Source organism: Eubalaena glacialis, chromosome 1 (assembly GCF_028564815.1).
Source record: "Eubalaena glacialis isolate mEubGla1 chromosome 1, mEubGla1.1.hap2.+ XY, whole genome shotgun sequence".
Classification (NCBI taxonomy): Eukaryota; Metazoa; Chordata; class Mammalia; order Artiodactyla; family Balaenidae; genus Eubalaena; species Eubalaena glacialis.
The window spans coordinates 61,108,676-61,125,482 of record NC_083716.1 but is presented as its reverse complement, the minus strand read 5'-3'; the positions used below and the strand labels follow the sequence as shown (position 1 = coordinate 61,125,482).

The 16,807-nt window shown below is 36.9% G+C and overlaps 1 protein-coding gene across 2 annotated transcripts in view; it reads left to right on the top strand.

Moving 5' to 3' along the window:
• ADK (adenosine kinase) overlaps positions 1-16,807 on the top strand; it is a 503,819-nt gene that overhangs the window by 44,222 nt on the left and 442,790 nt on the right. For both annotated transcript variants that reach the window (XM_061197296.1, XM_061197285.1), the window contains exon 2: positions 5,064-5,138. In XM_061197296.1, the coding sequence (XP_061053279.1) occupies positions 5,064-5,138 (75 nt within the window). The remainder of the gene's footprint in view (positions 1-5,063; positions 5,139-16,807) is intronic.

Below are 16,807 nucleotides of genomic sequence, written 5' to 3'. Positions count from 1 at the left end.
CGCTGTCAACCCCAGTCCTCTCCCTGCGATCCGACCGAAGCCCGAGCCTCAGCTCCCAGCCCCCGCCCGCCCAGGCGGGTGAGCAGACAAGCCTCTCGGGCTGGTGAGTGCAGGTCGGCACCGCGCCTCTGTGCGGGAATCTCTCCACTTTTCCCTCTGCGCTCCTGTTGCTGTGGGATCCGCGCTGATAGCCGCGGCTCGCGCCCGTCTCTGGAGCTCGTTTAGGCGGCGCTCTGAATCCCCTCTCCTCGCGCACCGCGAAACAAAGAGGGAAGAAAAAGTCTCTTGCCTCTTCAGCAGCTGCAGACTTTTTCCCGGACTCCCTCCCGGCTAGCTGTGGTGCACTAACCCCTTCAGGCTGTGTTCACGCTGCCAACCCCAGTCCTCTCCCTGCGATCCGAAGCCCGAGCCTCAGCTCCCAGCCCCCGTCCGCCCCGGCGGGTGAGCAGACAAGCCTCTCGGGCTGGTGAGTGCTGCTCGGTGCCGATCCTCTGTGCGGGAGTCTCTCCGTTTTGCCCTCCGCACCCCTGTGGCTGCGCTCTCCTCCGTGGCTCTGAAGCTTCCCCCCTCTGCCACCCGCAGTCTCTGCCCACGAAGGGGCTTCCTAGTGCGTGGAAACCTTTCCTCCTTCACGGCTCCCTCCCACAGGTGCAGGTCCCGTCCCTATTCTTTTGTCTCTGTTATTTCTTTTTTCTTTTGCCCTACCCAAGTACGTGGGGAGTTTCTTGCCTATTGGGAGGTCTGACGTTTTCTGCCAGCGTTCAGTGGGTGTTCTGTAGGAGCAGTTCCACGTGTAGATGTATTTCTAATGTATCTGTGGGAAGGAAGGTGATCTCCGCGTCTTACTCTTCCGCCATCTTCTTCTCCCCGCCTCAAGTAGTCAACCTTTTTGTTTTTAAACTCTCTCTGTCTTTATATTTAAAGTGTATCTCTAGTAAATGGCATTTTTTTTTTAATCCTGTGTGACAGTCTTTATTTTCTAATTGCAGTGGTTATCCATTTACATTTAGTGTGACTACTAATATGGTTGGGTTTGACTATACCATCTTTTGCTTTCCATTTATCCTGTGTGTTATTATGTCTTTCCTGCTTTTTTTTTCTAAATTGACTATATTTTAATTTTTCATTTTATGTTGTTTATTGGGTTTTTTAGCTATACCTTGTTGTGTTATCATTTGGTGATTGCTTTAGGAAGTGCAATATTCATTTTTAACTTATCACAACCTATTTTTTGTTGTTGTTGTTGTTGCTTTCTTGTTGGCCATGCTGCGCAGCTTGTGGGATCTCAGTTCCCTGACCAGGGATTGAACCCGGGCCACGGCAGTGAAGGCCTGGAATCCTAGCCACTAGGCCATCAGGGAACTCTATTACAACCTATTTTGAATTAGTGTTCTATTATTTAACCTTTGACGTAAGTATCTTTAAAATTTAACCTTACTCTAGACCCAGCCCTGATCTATGGGAGCCTGAGATAAGCAGCAGTCTGTTGATAGAAGTCAGAACCTAGAATCGCAAAATCCCTCAAGGCCCTTGTGATTATCATATGCCAGCCATTGAGAATACAAATGTAATTAAGGTTAAAAAGACAAACAAACAAAAACTTTACCTTTTATGTTGAGATAAGTTGATTGAGATAAAGTACAAAGCAACCCTTAAAATCAATTAAAAGTTCATCAAAGAACTTAACAGAACCTAGGGAGGAGGAATGAGTAAAACTAGGAGGTGGGCAGCAGTGCCTTAGTTTATAGGAGCTATCATTCACATTGTGAACTGCACCCTTTGAAGTTGTGCAGGGGACAGCCTGTATACTTTTACTTGGGAACCCTTGGTACGAGTTGGGCAGAAAAGATTTTCTAAGAGAGCTGGCATACGAGAAATTTTAAAAAGATGAATGGGCGTTTGCTAGGCACAGAAGTATAGGGGAAGGACCTTACAGTCAGTCTTTTTCAGGGCACAGTGAAGTATTATGATTAGAAAATGGATTGTATGCGTTAGAATGGTGAGAGATAAAGTTAGAGAGGCACTGTATTTCAGTGGTTGTAATATGCACATTTCTTCACATTTTAACAACCCTTAGATGCATTTATGCCTTGCAATCTCCATGGGAAGTTGGAATTTTATGATTCATGGCATCTCAGATTTGATGAAATATTGTAGGTTCCAGCTAGACTCAATGTCCTTTATGTTAAAAAAGGCTTTTGTATTTTATCCTCTACATAGTTGTAAGGGGAATAACTTTTAAGTGGAAAAATATCATTATTTGTTTAAATAATATAGTTCGGTGATATTGTACAGGATTTATTGTGGCTAAAAAAATAGCAGCAGTGTAGGAATTTAGGCAAGGTCTGTAGAGGACCTAGTTAAAGGCAGCGCCAGTCGGATATTGTGGGGTTCCTGGTAGATGAACTGTTGGAACAAACCAAGAAGATGCAGTCACTACTAAGAATGGTGCTTATTGATGGAGGGAGAGGAATCACATATGAAGTTGAGTTTTCTGAATTTAAAAAGGGGATGATTGCTGTAACAGTTAAGGACACTCATCAATAGTGTTTATTCTGGCACCAGATGTAACTAAATATTTTCGCTGACCAGAGGGCTAATCAATATAAATATATCAATAAACAAGACAAAGTTTTCTCAGGATCTTTTACTGTAATATCTATGTCGGTATATAGTGTTTGTAGGTTGTCTAACAAAATAATAATTATAGTATAGGTTTATGTTGGATGGAGCCTGAATTATGAGACACTTCAAAATTACTGACCAAAAAAAAAAAAAAGAAAGAAAGAAAAAGTCATCCAGAATCTTTCACCCTAGCATCCATTCCAGGAAAAAGACATTGCTAACATTTGGAACAAAATAATAATCCTAGTATGGGTTAGTCATAGTTTTTGGCCATAGACCAGCCCCCATCTTGTTCACATCTAATAGGACAAGTTCAAAATAAATGCTTACTTAAATAGTATCTTTATTGTTTAAGAAGGGTGATACAGTATTTACTGGCCTGGACACTAGTTTATATTTAGGAAACTAGCCATTTTGAAGAATTAGTGTTTTTAACAAAGTTAATTTGTTATATTAGAATGAAATCATAATAGTTTCTCATTTACGTACAGTGATGGAGAGGAAAACGACGTGAATAGTTTAAACTTATTTGCTTTTGGAAATAATTGTATAGTTTTTACTTAACTTACTGTTTGAAGACACCTTTTATCTGCTATTTTAAATTTTATTGTCTCCACCTGTTACCTTAGCCACTGTTGCTGCAACAGGTTCCACACAGGCTCCGGACAATTCCAACTTGACAGCATCTCTCATCAGGGCCCATGCTGTGTACTTCTTGCAGTGAGGAACAGTAGTCAGTGTATAAGTTCTTCCTCTTTTGTCCTTTACACACGGAGCTCTGAATCACATTTTACATATTCTTGTCCATTTTTGTTCATAAGCAAAGGTTTTGTTGGACAAATAAGTTTAGGAATGAGTTTAAACATGGTTATTGTGATTCAGTGTGCTCATTTTCCCCCATAATTCTTTGTAGAAACCATAGGCCCAGAGAGGTTGAATTAATTTGGTAATATTATTTTTAATAAATTTTCAAATAGAGTGTAATGAACTATTTTGAGAATGCAGGAGATGTGCAAAGGACTGACTTCTTAAAAAGAAGTATCACAGTTACATTCCTTAAAACCAAGAGGGGACCAGTTGGGGGTGGAGAGACTGACATGGGGACAGGAGGATATTTTTTTGTGATGATGGAAATGTTTCATATTTTGATTTTGGTGGTGGTTACATTACTGTATATATTGAACTGAACACTTAAAAAGTGTGAATAAAAAGAAACAACGAAGCAGCTCCCCTGTGCTTTTTTAAAGAAAAATAAACAAGTTTTAAGAGTTTTTATTGTTTGACTAATAATACACAAATCAGGCAGAGAAGTCCCTAATGAAATGATGGTCACGTTTTACTGTATCTGCCTGTTGATCCTTCATTTTCTAAGCACTTATTTTCTTTTTATATTAGACTTTTATTTTGATTACAAATGCCTGTGTGAATAAATAAATGCATTGTCTTTTATCCCTCCCCCATCATCTTTCTTTAAATAGAAAAAGGGACAAATTTCTCTTAATTGCATATTCAGCCATAGTTGCCCAATCTGTGATTCTAATAAGAGACTGTAATTCAGTCTTCTAAATCATTTTACACTATAATTGTAGGCTATACCTCATTCTCCTAAAGAAACTTTTGGGTATCAGTCCTATTGATATTACTAATAATCTCCAAATGGTGAGGATGGTAACTGGTTTGGAGGCAACTGGAAGAGAGCTTGAGCAAACTAGATACCAATGGGAAATTACACAGAGGCAAATTTTATTGCATAAACTAGAAGAATGGCCCTCATTGAGGCTGACCCAGCTATGGCCTCTGGTCCATTTCTTGCTGTCAGTTGTTATCAGTTGTGGTGGAGTTCTGTCTTTCCCTCAGTTTTGAGCCGTATTGTAATCAGTTATGGAAAACAGACTCCCTCAAAGTCTGTTAAATGTAACTGAAAATTACACTATCTATGATACCCATTGTGAAGGTCCCACCCCAGTCATTCAGTTTTTCAAGGGTAAGGCTGTTGCCTGGATTCCTCCAGGACTTGCTGTATGCTCCCTAATAAACTTTCATTAGTTCAGTATTTTACTGTCTAGAGAGAGTTAAATATCTATCATGTTTGTTGAGTATAAAACTTTATTGTGATAGACCTTAAAAAAAAATTGAATTTAATTAGCTTTAGTCATTAGCTGTTAAATATTGTGGAAAAAAATCACATGATCTGGTTTCTTCTTTTGTTATGTTTTATTTCATCCAGTTTAAAAGTCATTTTCCTTTCTAAATGGCTTTGTGCTTCCTCTAAAATGTTGTCCTACATGTAATAGGCAAATCAGAGGTTTAATAAACTAGTATGTTAAGTTTATTTCCAAGGTAAAGTGAAGATATTTATTTTTATATTTGTGCATTTTACACATCACTTTACTTTCAGAAGTATTTCTAACTTGTGCTTGTATTTTGTGTTTTTTTAGTGAAAATATTCTCTTTGGACTGGGAAATCCTCTTCTTGACATCACTGCTGTGGTGGATAAGGATTTCCTTGATAAGTAAGTATTAAGCTCTTTGTATGTACTATGTGAAACTTACATCTAAAGAAAAACTGAAAATTTTGGAATTGAATTTACTGTTTAACATCTTCAATTGGAGGAAAATTCAGGAAATTTAAATCTGATAATAGCAAGTGCACCATTATTATTTATTGAGTAATTGACCGTAGTTCTCCCTGGGAAAACTTAGGTACATTTGTTCATTCCTGTTGCTACTTTCACTTGAAATTTATTTTTTTATTCTTTGCAAGGAAGAAGTATGTGAATTACCTAATGATTTGATTTCCACATTTTAAAATTACTGTCAATGAACTAAATCTATAATGGTGCCATAACATATGGGAGAAGGAATAGGATTAGAGAGGGCAAGAAGAATATGTAGGACTTAATTCAAACACCATGAATCTCCACTATTTCCCCCTAATAATAACTTTTGATGTTGTTAATTTAGCTGAGAAATCATTTTGTGTTTATTTATCTGTGATGATTTGGTGCAAGGAAAAAAAAAAGTACTAAAAAATATTTAATAATGAGAAATTAAGATCCCCTTCCCCTTGAACACCCCAAGTTCTATGCCCAGGGGCAACCACTTTAAAAAAAATATTATTGAGGTAAAATTTACTTAAAATTAAATCATAATTTAAACTATTTTAGAGTGTATGATTCAGTGACTGCTAGAACATTTGCAGTGTTGTGCAACCGTCACCACTATCTAACTCCAGGACATTTCATCACCCCAAAAAGAAACTCGTAGCCATTAAGTGGTCATTTCAGTATTCCCACCTGCCCTCCCCACCTCTCCCCAATCTCCTGGGAGCTACCAGTCTGTTTTCTGTCTCCATGGATTTGCCTGTTCTGGATATTTTATTTCATATAAGTGGAGACATACAATATGTGGCCTTTTGTGTCTGGCTTATTTTATTTAACATGATGTTTTTCAGTGCTCTTCCATGTATCATCAAAAGTTACTATTAGGGGGAAATAGTGGAGATTCATGGTGTTTGAATTGTGTCCTACATATTCTTCCTGCCCTCTCTAATCCATGTTGTAGCATGTGTCAGTACTTCATTCCTTTTAAGGCAGAATAATACTCCATTGTTTGTATATACCACAGTTCATTTATGCATTCATCAGTTGGTGGAGCCATTGGTTGATGGACACTTGGATTGTTTCGGTTTTTGTCTATTATGAAGAAAGCTGCTGTGAACGTTCATGTACAAGTTTTTGCATGGGTATATATTTTCATTTCTTTTGCGTATATATATTGGAGTGGAATTGCTAAGTCAGATGGTAATTCTGTGTTTAGCTTTTTGAGGAAGCATGTCCTCACCAAAACGTGGTCTTTTCCCTTTTTAAAATTATAGCCATCCTGGGACTTCCCTGGTGGTCCAGTGGTTAAGACTGTGCTTTCATTGCAGGGGTCACGGGTTCGATCCCTGGTTGGGGAACTAAGATCCCACATGCCGCGTGGCATGGCCAGAAAAAAAAAAAGGAGAAAAAATAAAATTATAGCCATCCTAGTGGGTGTAAAGTAATATTGTGGTTTTGATTTACATTTTTCTAATTACTAATGATGCTGAGCATCTTTTCATGTGCTTATTGGCCATTTGTATATTTTTGGAAAAATGTGTATTGAAGTTCTTCACCCCTTTTTTAAATTGTTTTTTGTTGTGGTTGTAAGAATTCTTTATATACTCTTAATACTAGACCCTTAATAGATTTATGATTTGCAGACACTTTCTCCTATTCTGTGGTTTATTTTGACTTTCTTGAGAGTATCCTTTAATGTGTAAGTTTTAAATTTTGATGAAGTCCAGTTTATTTTTTCTTTTGTTGCTGTGCTTTTGCTGTCATATCTGAAAATCTGTTGCTAAATCTAAGGTCACAATGATTTATGCCTATGTTTTCTTCTAGGAGTTTTAGTTTTAGCTCTTAAATTTAGGGCTTTGATCCATTTTGAGTTAATTTTTGTATCAGATGTGTGGTAAGGGTTCACTTCATTTTTTTGCATGTGGAAATCTAGTTGTCCCCACACCATTTGTTGAAGAGCATTTTCTTTTCCCCATTGAGTGGTCTTGGCCCTCTTAAAAATCAGTTGACCATAGGTGTTTGGGTTAATTTCTGGATTCTCGGTTCTATTCCATAAGTCTGTATGCTTGTCCTTATTCCAGTACCATGCTGTTTTGGTTACTGTAGGTTTGTAGTAAGTTTTGAAGTCAGGAAGTGTGAGCCCTCCAACTTTGTTGTTGTCTTTCAAGGTTGTTTTGGCTATTCAGAGTCCCTTGCAATTCCATATTAATTTTAGGATCAACTTGTCCATTCCTGTAAAAAAGGCAGTTGGAATTTAGAATGGGATTGCACTGAATCTGTAGATCAGTTTTAGAAGCATTGCCATTTTAACAATATTAAGTCTTCCAATTCATGAACAGGAGATGTCTTTCTTTAAGTTGTTTCAACAGTGTTTAGTAGTTTTAAGTTTAGAAGTCTCGCATTTCCTTGGTTAAATTTAATCCTAAGTATTTCATTATTTTTGATGCTACTGTAAATGGAATTGTTTTCTTAATTTCATTTTTGGATTGTTCATTGCTAATACATAGAAATACAACTGATTTTGGGGGATAACCATTTTTAACAAATTCTGTTTTTTAATGTCTTGGAGATTATCTCTATAACTCTTTATCTGTATAAACTCAAGTGTCAAAGGATCAGGCAAGAATTTATAAATGTGTAAATTTGGCCTATTGTAATATAATAGGAAATAGGTTGAGGCGCCAAGGACTAACTGGAGAATGTGTCTTATCCTAAGAAATTCAGATACAAATTTTTAAAATATACTTTGCTAATCAGAAACACTCCTGCATACAATTATGGTAATGGTTTTACTTCTGGTTACCTTGTACTTTTAAATGATATAATATACACACATTAAAATTTTTTCTTGTATCAACTTTCAATAGAATCCTTAGACTCCTTATTATATAGAATTAGAAGTGCCTCTATTCTTCCATCTGCTGCTTCCCTACTTTTAAGTTCTGTTAACCTTCTACTTTAACTCCTGACTCTAACTTCTACTCTAACTTTTTTTTTTTTTTACTTTAACTTTTTACTTTCTAACTTCTGTTTAACTATATTTTTTATTTTAATAAAGATTGATATGTTTTCATTCTGTTAGCTATCTATCATTGTCTTACCAACTTTGAATACAAAGTGGTAGTGAAGATTGAAAATCACTTAAACATACTTAATACTAGTATCACTGTATTTATCCCTTTTTTCAGAATTAAATAGTGTACTAAGAATGTAGAGTAGGTGTAACATTTGGAATGTAATTAGAGCACTTAACTCTATTAACAAACTAAAGAAAGAAAAATCACATAGTCATCTCAATAGATAGAAAAACCATTTGCCAAAACTACTATCTATTCCTGATAAAGTTTCTTATAGCATTCTTAGAATAGAAGGGAACTCCTTTAACCTCATAAAGTTTAGGTTAGGGAAAAGCCTACTAATAACATAATTCCTAATGGTGAAAGTCTGCATGCTTTCCCTTAAGATCAGAAACAATTCAAGGATGTCCGCTCTGACCACTTCAAAATGTATACAGTGGTCCTGAAGATTCTGTTCAGGACAATCAGGCAAGAAGAAGTAAAAGACATCCAGGTTGCAAAGGAAGGAATAAACTGTTTTTATTTCCAAAAGGCATGATCATTTATGTAGAATAACTGATGGAATCTACAAAAAAAGCTACTACCTGATTTCTAGAATTATTATAAAGCTGCAGTAATCAAAACAGTGATATCAGTGTAAAGTTTGATGGCATAGAATAGAAAGTCCAGAAATAGACCCACACAGAAATGGATGACTGATTTTTTTAAAATTAATTAATTAATTAATTTTTGGCTACGTTGTGTCTTCGTTGCTGCACGCGGGCTTTCTCTAGTCGCAGCGAGCGGGGGCTACTCTTCGTTGCGGTGCGTGGGCTTCTTATTGCCATGGCTTCTTGTTGTGGAGCACGGACTTCAGTAGTTGTGGCACGCGGGCTCAGTAGTTGTGGCTTGCAGGCTCTAGAGCTCAGGCTCATTAGCTGTGGCGCAAGGGCTTAGTTGCTCAGCGGCATATGGGATCTTCCTGGACCAGGGCTCGAACCCGTGTCCCCTGCATTGGCAGGCGGATTCTTAACCACTGTGCCACTAGGGGAGTCCCTGGACGACTGATTTTTGACAAAGGTGCAAGGCAGTTCAGTGGAGAAAGGATTGTCTTTTCAACAAATCGTGCTGGAACAATTGGATATCAACATGCATAAAAATGAATTTGGATCTGTATTTTGTACCATATACAAAATTAACTGATAGAACTAAATGTCAAGCCTAAAAGTATAACACTTCTGGATGATAATATAGGAGAAAATCTTTGTGATTGTGGTTTAAACCAGAATTTCTTAAATATAGAACACCAGAAGTATGTTCTATAAAAGAAAAATTGATAAGCTGGACCTTTTCAAAATGAAAATTTTTACTATTGGAAAGATACTGTTATAAGAATTAAAAGGACAAACCACAGGTTTGGAGAAAATCTTTGCAAAGCATATGTCTGATAAAGGACTACCAGTCAGAATACATAATGAACTCTCCAAACTCAATCAGAAAAGAAACAACCCAATAAAAAAATGGGCAAGGGATTTGAACATTCACCAAAGATATATGGATGGTAAATAACCACATGGAAAGGTACTCAGTCTCTTTCATTATTAGGGAAATGTAAATTAAAGATACAGTGAAGTACTACCACACAGTTGTTAGAATGGCTAAAATTTTAAAACAGAGCATACCAAATGTTGGCTAGATAATGGAGGAACTACAACTTTCTTCTCATGAGGAGTTAAAATGCTGCACTGAATTTTCAGTATAAAAAGTTAAACACACATCTATTTGATAAAACCATTTCATTCTTAGATATTTACCCAAGAGAAGAGAAAACGTGTGTCCATACAAAGACGTGTTCACTAATGTTCATGGTGATTTTTGTTTTTAATAGCTAGAACCTGAAAGTTATCTAAATGTCTATCAACAGGTGAATCATTAAACAGATTGTTTACCCATACATTAGAATTCTAGTCAGAAATAAAATAGGAATAGAGTATTGTTTGGATGAAACTCAGAATAATTGTGTTCATTGAAAGAAGCCAGACAAAAAAGAATACGTACTGTATCATTCCATTTATATTGAGATTATAGGGAATTCAATTTATAGTGACAGAAAGCAGATCATTGGTTTCCTGTGCATGTGCCAGGGTGTGGTGGAGGGCAGGAAGGAGAGATTACAGAGAGACAGGAGGGAGCTTTTAGGAGTGTGTTCATTATCTTGATTGTATAATGATTTGATGAGCATATACATGTATCAAAACTTATTAAATTGTATACTTTAAATAGGTAAGATGTATGATGTATGTCAGTTACATGTCAGGAAAGCTTTATAAATAAAACAAAATAGAATCAATTGACATGAATTTATGCATTTGAAGTCAGAACTCCTTTGTTTGCTTAGTGTGAGATGTTTTGTCCAGGAAATCAACTAATTGATTGTCACTGTTTTAAAAAAATTCTAATAGCATATAAAAGTACAAAGAGAAAGTAAAAAATTTGAAATTTTATGACGCGTAACCAGTGTTAAACTGTTTTGATGAACATGCCCCAGACATCTATGTATAACCCAGAGAGATATTGTATATGTTTGTGTTTATGGGATAATACTATGTGTAGTCCTAGGATATTAGCTTTTTTTTCACTGTATACTATGTTTTTAAAGGTTCATGCAAATATGATCAGAGTGATTATGATCTGGCAGCTGTGTGCTGACACTATTGGGAACTCAAATAGCTTGTTTCACTAGCAGCTGATCCTAAATGGCCAGCTGAAGTCTTATTCTTTTATTTTGGGAGGGTTTTAATCAGTAAAACTGACTTTTGAAATCAGTACTTGGAGATAAAAAGCACGTTTTTGAACTCTAATCATAAAAAGTAGAGCATTCTCTTTCTTATATTCCTGACCATTTCTTCCATAATACACTTGAAAGTGTTCCTTATCATTTCAACAGACTATGTTTAACTTACATTTTAGACCATGTTTAGATGAGTGTTTTATATTTGCACTGTGTAAAAATAAATTATCCAGGAATAATTTGCTAGGTACTATAACAAATGAATTAAATATATACTTATTAGTATCTTACACTATAAAAATGAGTTAACTGTTAAAATTCTTATAAAGTATTTGTTTTTCTGATTCTGAGTTGTTTTAAAAAAGTATTTGGCCTTTTCAGTTAAAAAAATAATTATTGTAAAACTAATACTAGTTAAAAAGTAAGCTAGTACTGAAGGTTTTTAAGGAAAAAATCAGTTCTTTGCTGCATCTTCCATCTTTCCCCTTGCTTTTACCCCATTCTGCATAAGTGCTGTTTTTCCAGAAGATTTTAAATTCTATTAGCTGTTTTTTCCTGCTGTCTGCCTATTTCTAAATAATATGCTAGTATTTGTGTGATTTTTCATAAGGGTGATTGATTGGAGAGGCAAAGGATAAAAGTTCCTTTAATGTAAGGAAAGGATACAAGAACATGATTCCATTAGGAAGGATTCCAGAATAGAGGATACAATAGCACTGTGTGGAGGGGCACACTTGGTCTTCAAGTCACTAGGAGAGTAGATGACCAAATCTTGTTACTGGGTGATGGTGGAGAGGATTCCCTCTGACCTTCTGAGAACTTTGCTTTTGCCATTCTCAACAGGATTTATACACTCTCTTGATTTTTTTTTTTTTTTTAAATTGTTGGAGGATCTCTGATTACTTTTGTCCTTGCTGACCAGGTTCTGGTTACTTGTCAGAACTCCTGTGCATTCCTGAATGCTTACTGGGAGAATAGGTGAATTGGAGGTTAATGTCTCATGAATACCCATCCACCTAGCTGTCCTAAGCTTAGGGCTTTCTGAGGTCTCTCTCTCTAGCTATTTCAATATTATATATAGTCTCTGTTATGATACCTAAGGATTTAGCTCTCTTTTACTCACACCATTTCCTCTTCTTCGTCTTCCCCATTTTGTTATATTACATTAAAACATTTTAAAAAAGGGTACAAATGAACCTATTTACAAAACAGAAATTGAATCACAGATGTAGAAAACAAACTACGGTTACCAAGGGGGAAAGGGGTGGGGGGAGGGGTAAATTGGGAGATTGGGATTGACATATACACACTACTGTATATAAAATAGATAACTAGTAAGAACCTACTGTATAGCACAGGGAACTCTACTCAGTACTCTGTAATGACCTATATGGTAATAGAATCTGAAAAAGAGTGGATATATATATATGTATAACTGACTCACTTTGCTGTACAGCGGAAAATAACACAACATTGTAAATCAACTCTATGCCAATAAAATAATTAATTAATAAAAATAAATAAAATTAAAAAAAAACCAGATCAGTAATCATTGTGAACAGAATTGTAGACTTTGATTACTTATAAAACTTTTTTTTTCTTTCAGTGACTTATTGCATCCTGTGTTCATTTGCACTATTTTCTGTACACTTATTCAAATTTTCAATGGCCACTCTGTTAAGTCTGTCATGTGCCTAATAACCATTCTCCCCTCTACCCCTCCTCCTCAAAATCAGTAAGTCTATCAACCTCTTTTCCTCTGGTGACCTCCCTTCTTCAGTTCTCCATCTTTGTGCTCCAAACTGAACTGGTTGTGTTGCTAGACCTGTCTTTTTTTTTTTTTTTTTTTCCTTTTTTTCCCTTTTAAACAGCAGTCTTCCTTTATCTCATATCTTCTTTATTGGTTTTCTGTGTGTGTGTGTATGTGTGTGTGTGTGTGTGTATAGCATATCCTTCAGAGAAAGAGTGCATAAGCACATGTAAGGTAATTTTTTGAATCTTTGTATATGCCTGATGATCTTTTAAATTTTTTTCCCGTCACGTCTTATTGATTGGTTAGTATAGAGTTTTCTTTGAGAATTTTGAAGGCATGTGCCATTGTCTTCCAGCATCTAATAGATCTCTTTATATCACCAGTTTTTTCTCTATGGAAGCTTTTAGAATTTTTTTTTTGACTTTGGTATTAGTAAATTATCATTATGTAACATTTTGTTCTTGTGTTATGGATGCATTTTTTTCCCTTGTCTGTCTAAGTATATTAATTAGAGTTGGTTTTGTTTGGTTTTTGAATGTCTTTTCTTTCCTGCTTTATCTTTGTTCCCTGTGGATTGCTCTTTTCTGGTTGTTTATTGTGGCCTTTCTCCTTTATGGTGGAGACTTTCCTCCAATATTAGGTGATCTTTGGCTGTCTGTTCTTATTTAAGGGTAAGACATTAAAAAAGCTTATTCTGTTTATTTGCAAAGGAATAAGAAAAAGTCTGGAAGGATATGTTCTAAACTCCAGTGGTCATGGGAGGGTGGGTTGGCTAGGGTGGGTACTTTTATTTCAGAATTCTATACAATTTAATATTTTTGTAACAATCCTTAATTGCTTTTATGAGTTTTTTTTCTTAAAGCTTTAATGAAGTTATCTGTTGCTGTGTAATAATAGTTACCTATTGCTATGTAATACATAACCACAAAACTTGGCAGCTTAAAGTAACAAACATTTAGTCTTTCACACAGTTTCTGAGGGTCAGGAATTTGAGAGTGTAGCATCGCTGGGTGGTTCTGGCTTAGTGTCTCTGATGAAGTTGTAGTCAGTCTGTTTGCCAGGGTGGCAATCATTTCAAGGCTCAACTGTGGCTTCCAAGCTCGTTGATACTGTTGGCTGGCCTCAGTTTCTTAAGCGCTGTTGGAGTGAGGGCCTCAGTCCCTCACTTCATAAATCTCAGAGTGTCCTAAAAATGTGGCAGCTGTTTGCCCTATTGTGAGTGACTTGAGAGAGAGTAATAGTGTAATTTTCCCTAGATGGAAGCTGCAGTCTTTTTTATAACCTATTCTTGGAAGTAACATGTCATCATTTTTGCCATATGCTTGTTATTGGTTATACAAACCAAACCTGGTATAATGTGGGAGGGCACTACACATGGATTTGAAAAATAGGAGGCAGGGATCCTTGGGGGCCAGAAGGCAGGCTATGATAGTCAGCCTCCAAGATGGCTCCTGATGATCCCCTCTTCCTGGCATTCTCTTGAGTAGTTCCCTCCCACATTGCACCATGGCTGATCTGTGTAACCAGTGGCATATGGCAGAAGTGATGGTATCCTACTTCAGAGATTATGTTGTAAAAGACTGTGTCGTCCATTGTGGCTGCTCTCTTCTTTCTCTCTCTCGGACATTCAGACACCTTGTGAGAGGCTCAAATGACTGGAGGTAGAAGCCTCAGGCCTATAGCTAGTGAGGAACTGAGACTTGCCAACAACCATGTAAGTGAGCTGAGAAGTCGATTCTCCATTCTCTGTTGAGCCCTGAGATGATTGCAGCTCTGGCTGACAGCTTGACTGCAACCACGTGAGAGACCTGGAGCCAGAAAAACTCAGCTAAGCTACTCCTGGATTCCTGACCCTCAGAAACTGTGTGGGATAATGACTGTTGTTTTAACCTTCCAGGTTTTGGGTGAATTTGTTACATAGCCAAAGAGCACTAATAAATAAAGCCAAAAATTTTTTTTTCAAACACACATACACACCCATACCCCACATTCAGAACCTCATTGGCAGGTTGGTATATGTGGGTTTGAAACCGCTAGGTGGCGTTTCAGGGGGCTCCGAGGAGCTCCGGTTCTTTATGTCTCAGCACAAAAAGAAGTCAGTGAGAGGGAAAATGATAGATAAGAAGTGAGTTATTAGAGTAGGGCGCTTGTGAGGCTTTCAAGTGGGCAGGTGAGAAGGTGCTGTGCCCCGAGAACTTAGTGGGCTACAGTTTTATAATCAAAGAAAAAGTGGGAGGGGGAGAAGACCACCTTCTTTCTCATTCTTGAGTAGACATCACACTTCCATCATCAGTTCCTTCTCTGTGTCGGGCGGGGGAGTTTTCTTGCCCCTACGTGGTCAAACCGGGACTGTCATGGCACTATGGAAAAATTATTCCGTGTCTCAGTACAATGAGGGTCTTTCACTTTGAAATGTCACCTTTCCATAAATTACTGTTTTTTATGTGTGCAGAGAGCATGTCCAAGGGGTCATTAACTTACTGAGCTCACTGAGCAGGATGTGGGTCTCATGCCACCATTGTTTTATTGTGGGGGCATGTCTCATGCTTCTGTTGCATGGTTTTGTTGCTAAGCAAGCCAGCTTGGTTTTGTGGTTAAGCAAACCTTCTTTCTTGAGTGATCAATAACTTATAGGGGTCTCCCATACTTTTTTCTTTACTTACAATCCTCTAGTAGGATTAACTATTTCATTACCTACTTCGTCCCTTTACTCTGTCCCTATCAGGTTGGACTTGTTGACTGATGGGACTTTATTGTGGCTTGGTTATGCTAAAAACCTATTTTGGGGGGCTGGGGTGTGACCCTTAATGTTAGTATCTGGAAGTCTAAAGAGTCTGTTCAGTTTCTTTACAGAAAAGTCTTCCATTTTCCTTTCTGAAGGTTTAAGCTTGGCTGCTTTATTCTGAGTTGGCCAGGGAAAGGGGGCTAGAGGTACCATAATTAAGTAGGCAGTTTCACCTGTCCCTCCCTACTCCCCCTGGTTTGCCTGTTGTTCCTTAGTTCCGAGGTGCTTCTCTTTGGTTTCTTGAGGGAATAAACCTCTAATTTATCTCTGATTTACTTTAGGAATTGTAAGTTGTGATGGTGAGATGGTAGTCCATTCCCTTACTTGTAGCTCCATGCCTTATCTGTATCCTCTGAGATTTAGGGTTTCTGCAGGTGGACTAGTCTTGCTTATCATAAGTAGCCTCTTTCAGTTGCAAATGAGATTTTAGTTTCTTTAGCGCTGCTGAGTTCCTCAGCTGCTTTCCTTTTTCTGAAAATTTGTGGAAACCTTTTGACCATTAATGCTTAATTACATTAGTATTCTTTTTGATCCTGTAGGTGTTTGCCCTTTTTGTGCCTTTATTATCATTTTAACAGTCTTGGAAGGAAGAGTAGATAATCTTTCTGCCTTATATAAGTGGAAGTCCAAGGAGTGTGAGTGTGTGTATTTCACTATTATTATATGTACTATAGCAGGAAATGTATAACCATGGACTCATAGGATTTTTGAGACAAATTGGAATTTGGAGATAATTTAGTCCTCTTTATTCATTTTACAACAGAGGAACAGGCTCAGCAAAGTTAGATGTTTTGCCCTTGATTACAGTTAGCAGTGCAAGCCTGAGATGGAATCTGTATCTCCTGACCCTATTTGTTCCTTTTTCTACCATGCCACACTAACTACCTTTATTTTTTAAACAGATGATTAAATTATTAACAATTTAAACCTATTGTACAAACTAAGAATTAATAACTACATGCCAGATTTTGGGGATTCAAAATGGGTAAGCCTGGTTTCTATGTCAGAGCAATCTCTGGATAAATAAAAATGATTTTCTTACTTTCCTTTAGTTCATATCTTTTGTTGATTACTGGCCTCATCTTTTGTTTTAACTATTTAACAATTTGTGTAATTTATGTGATGATCTTAACTTACGATTTGTCAGACAAGCAGTGTTTTGAATAAAAGAGAGGTTTTTTTCCCTTTAATTTA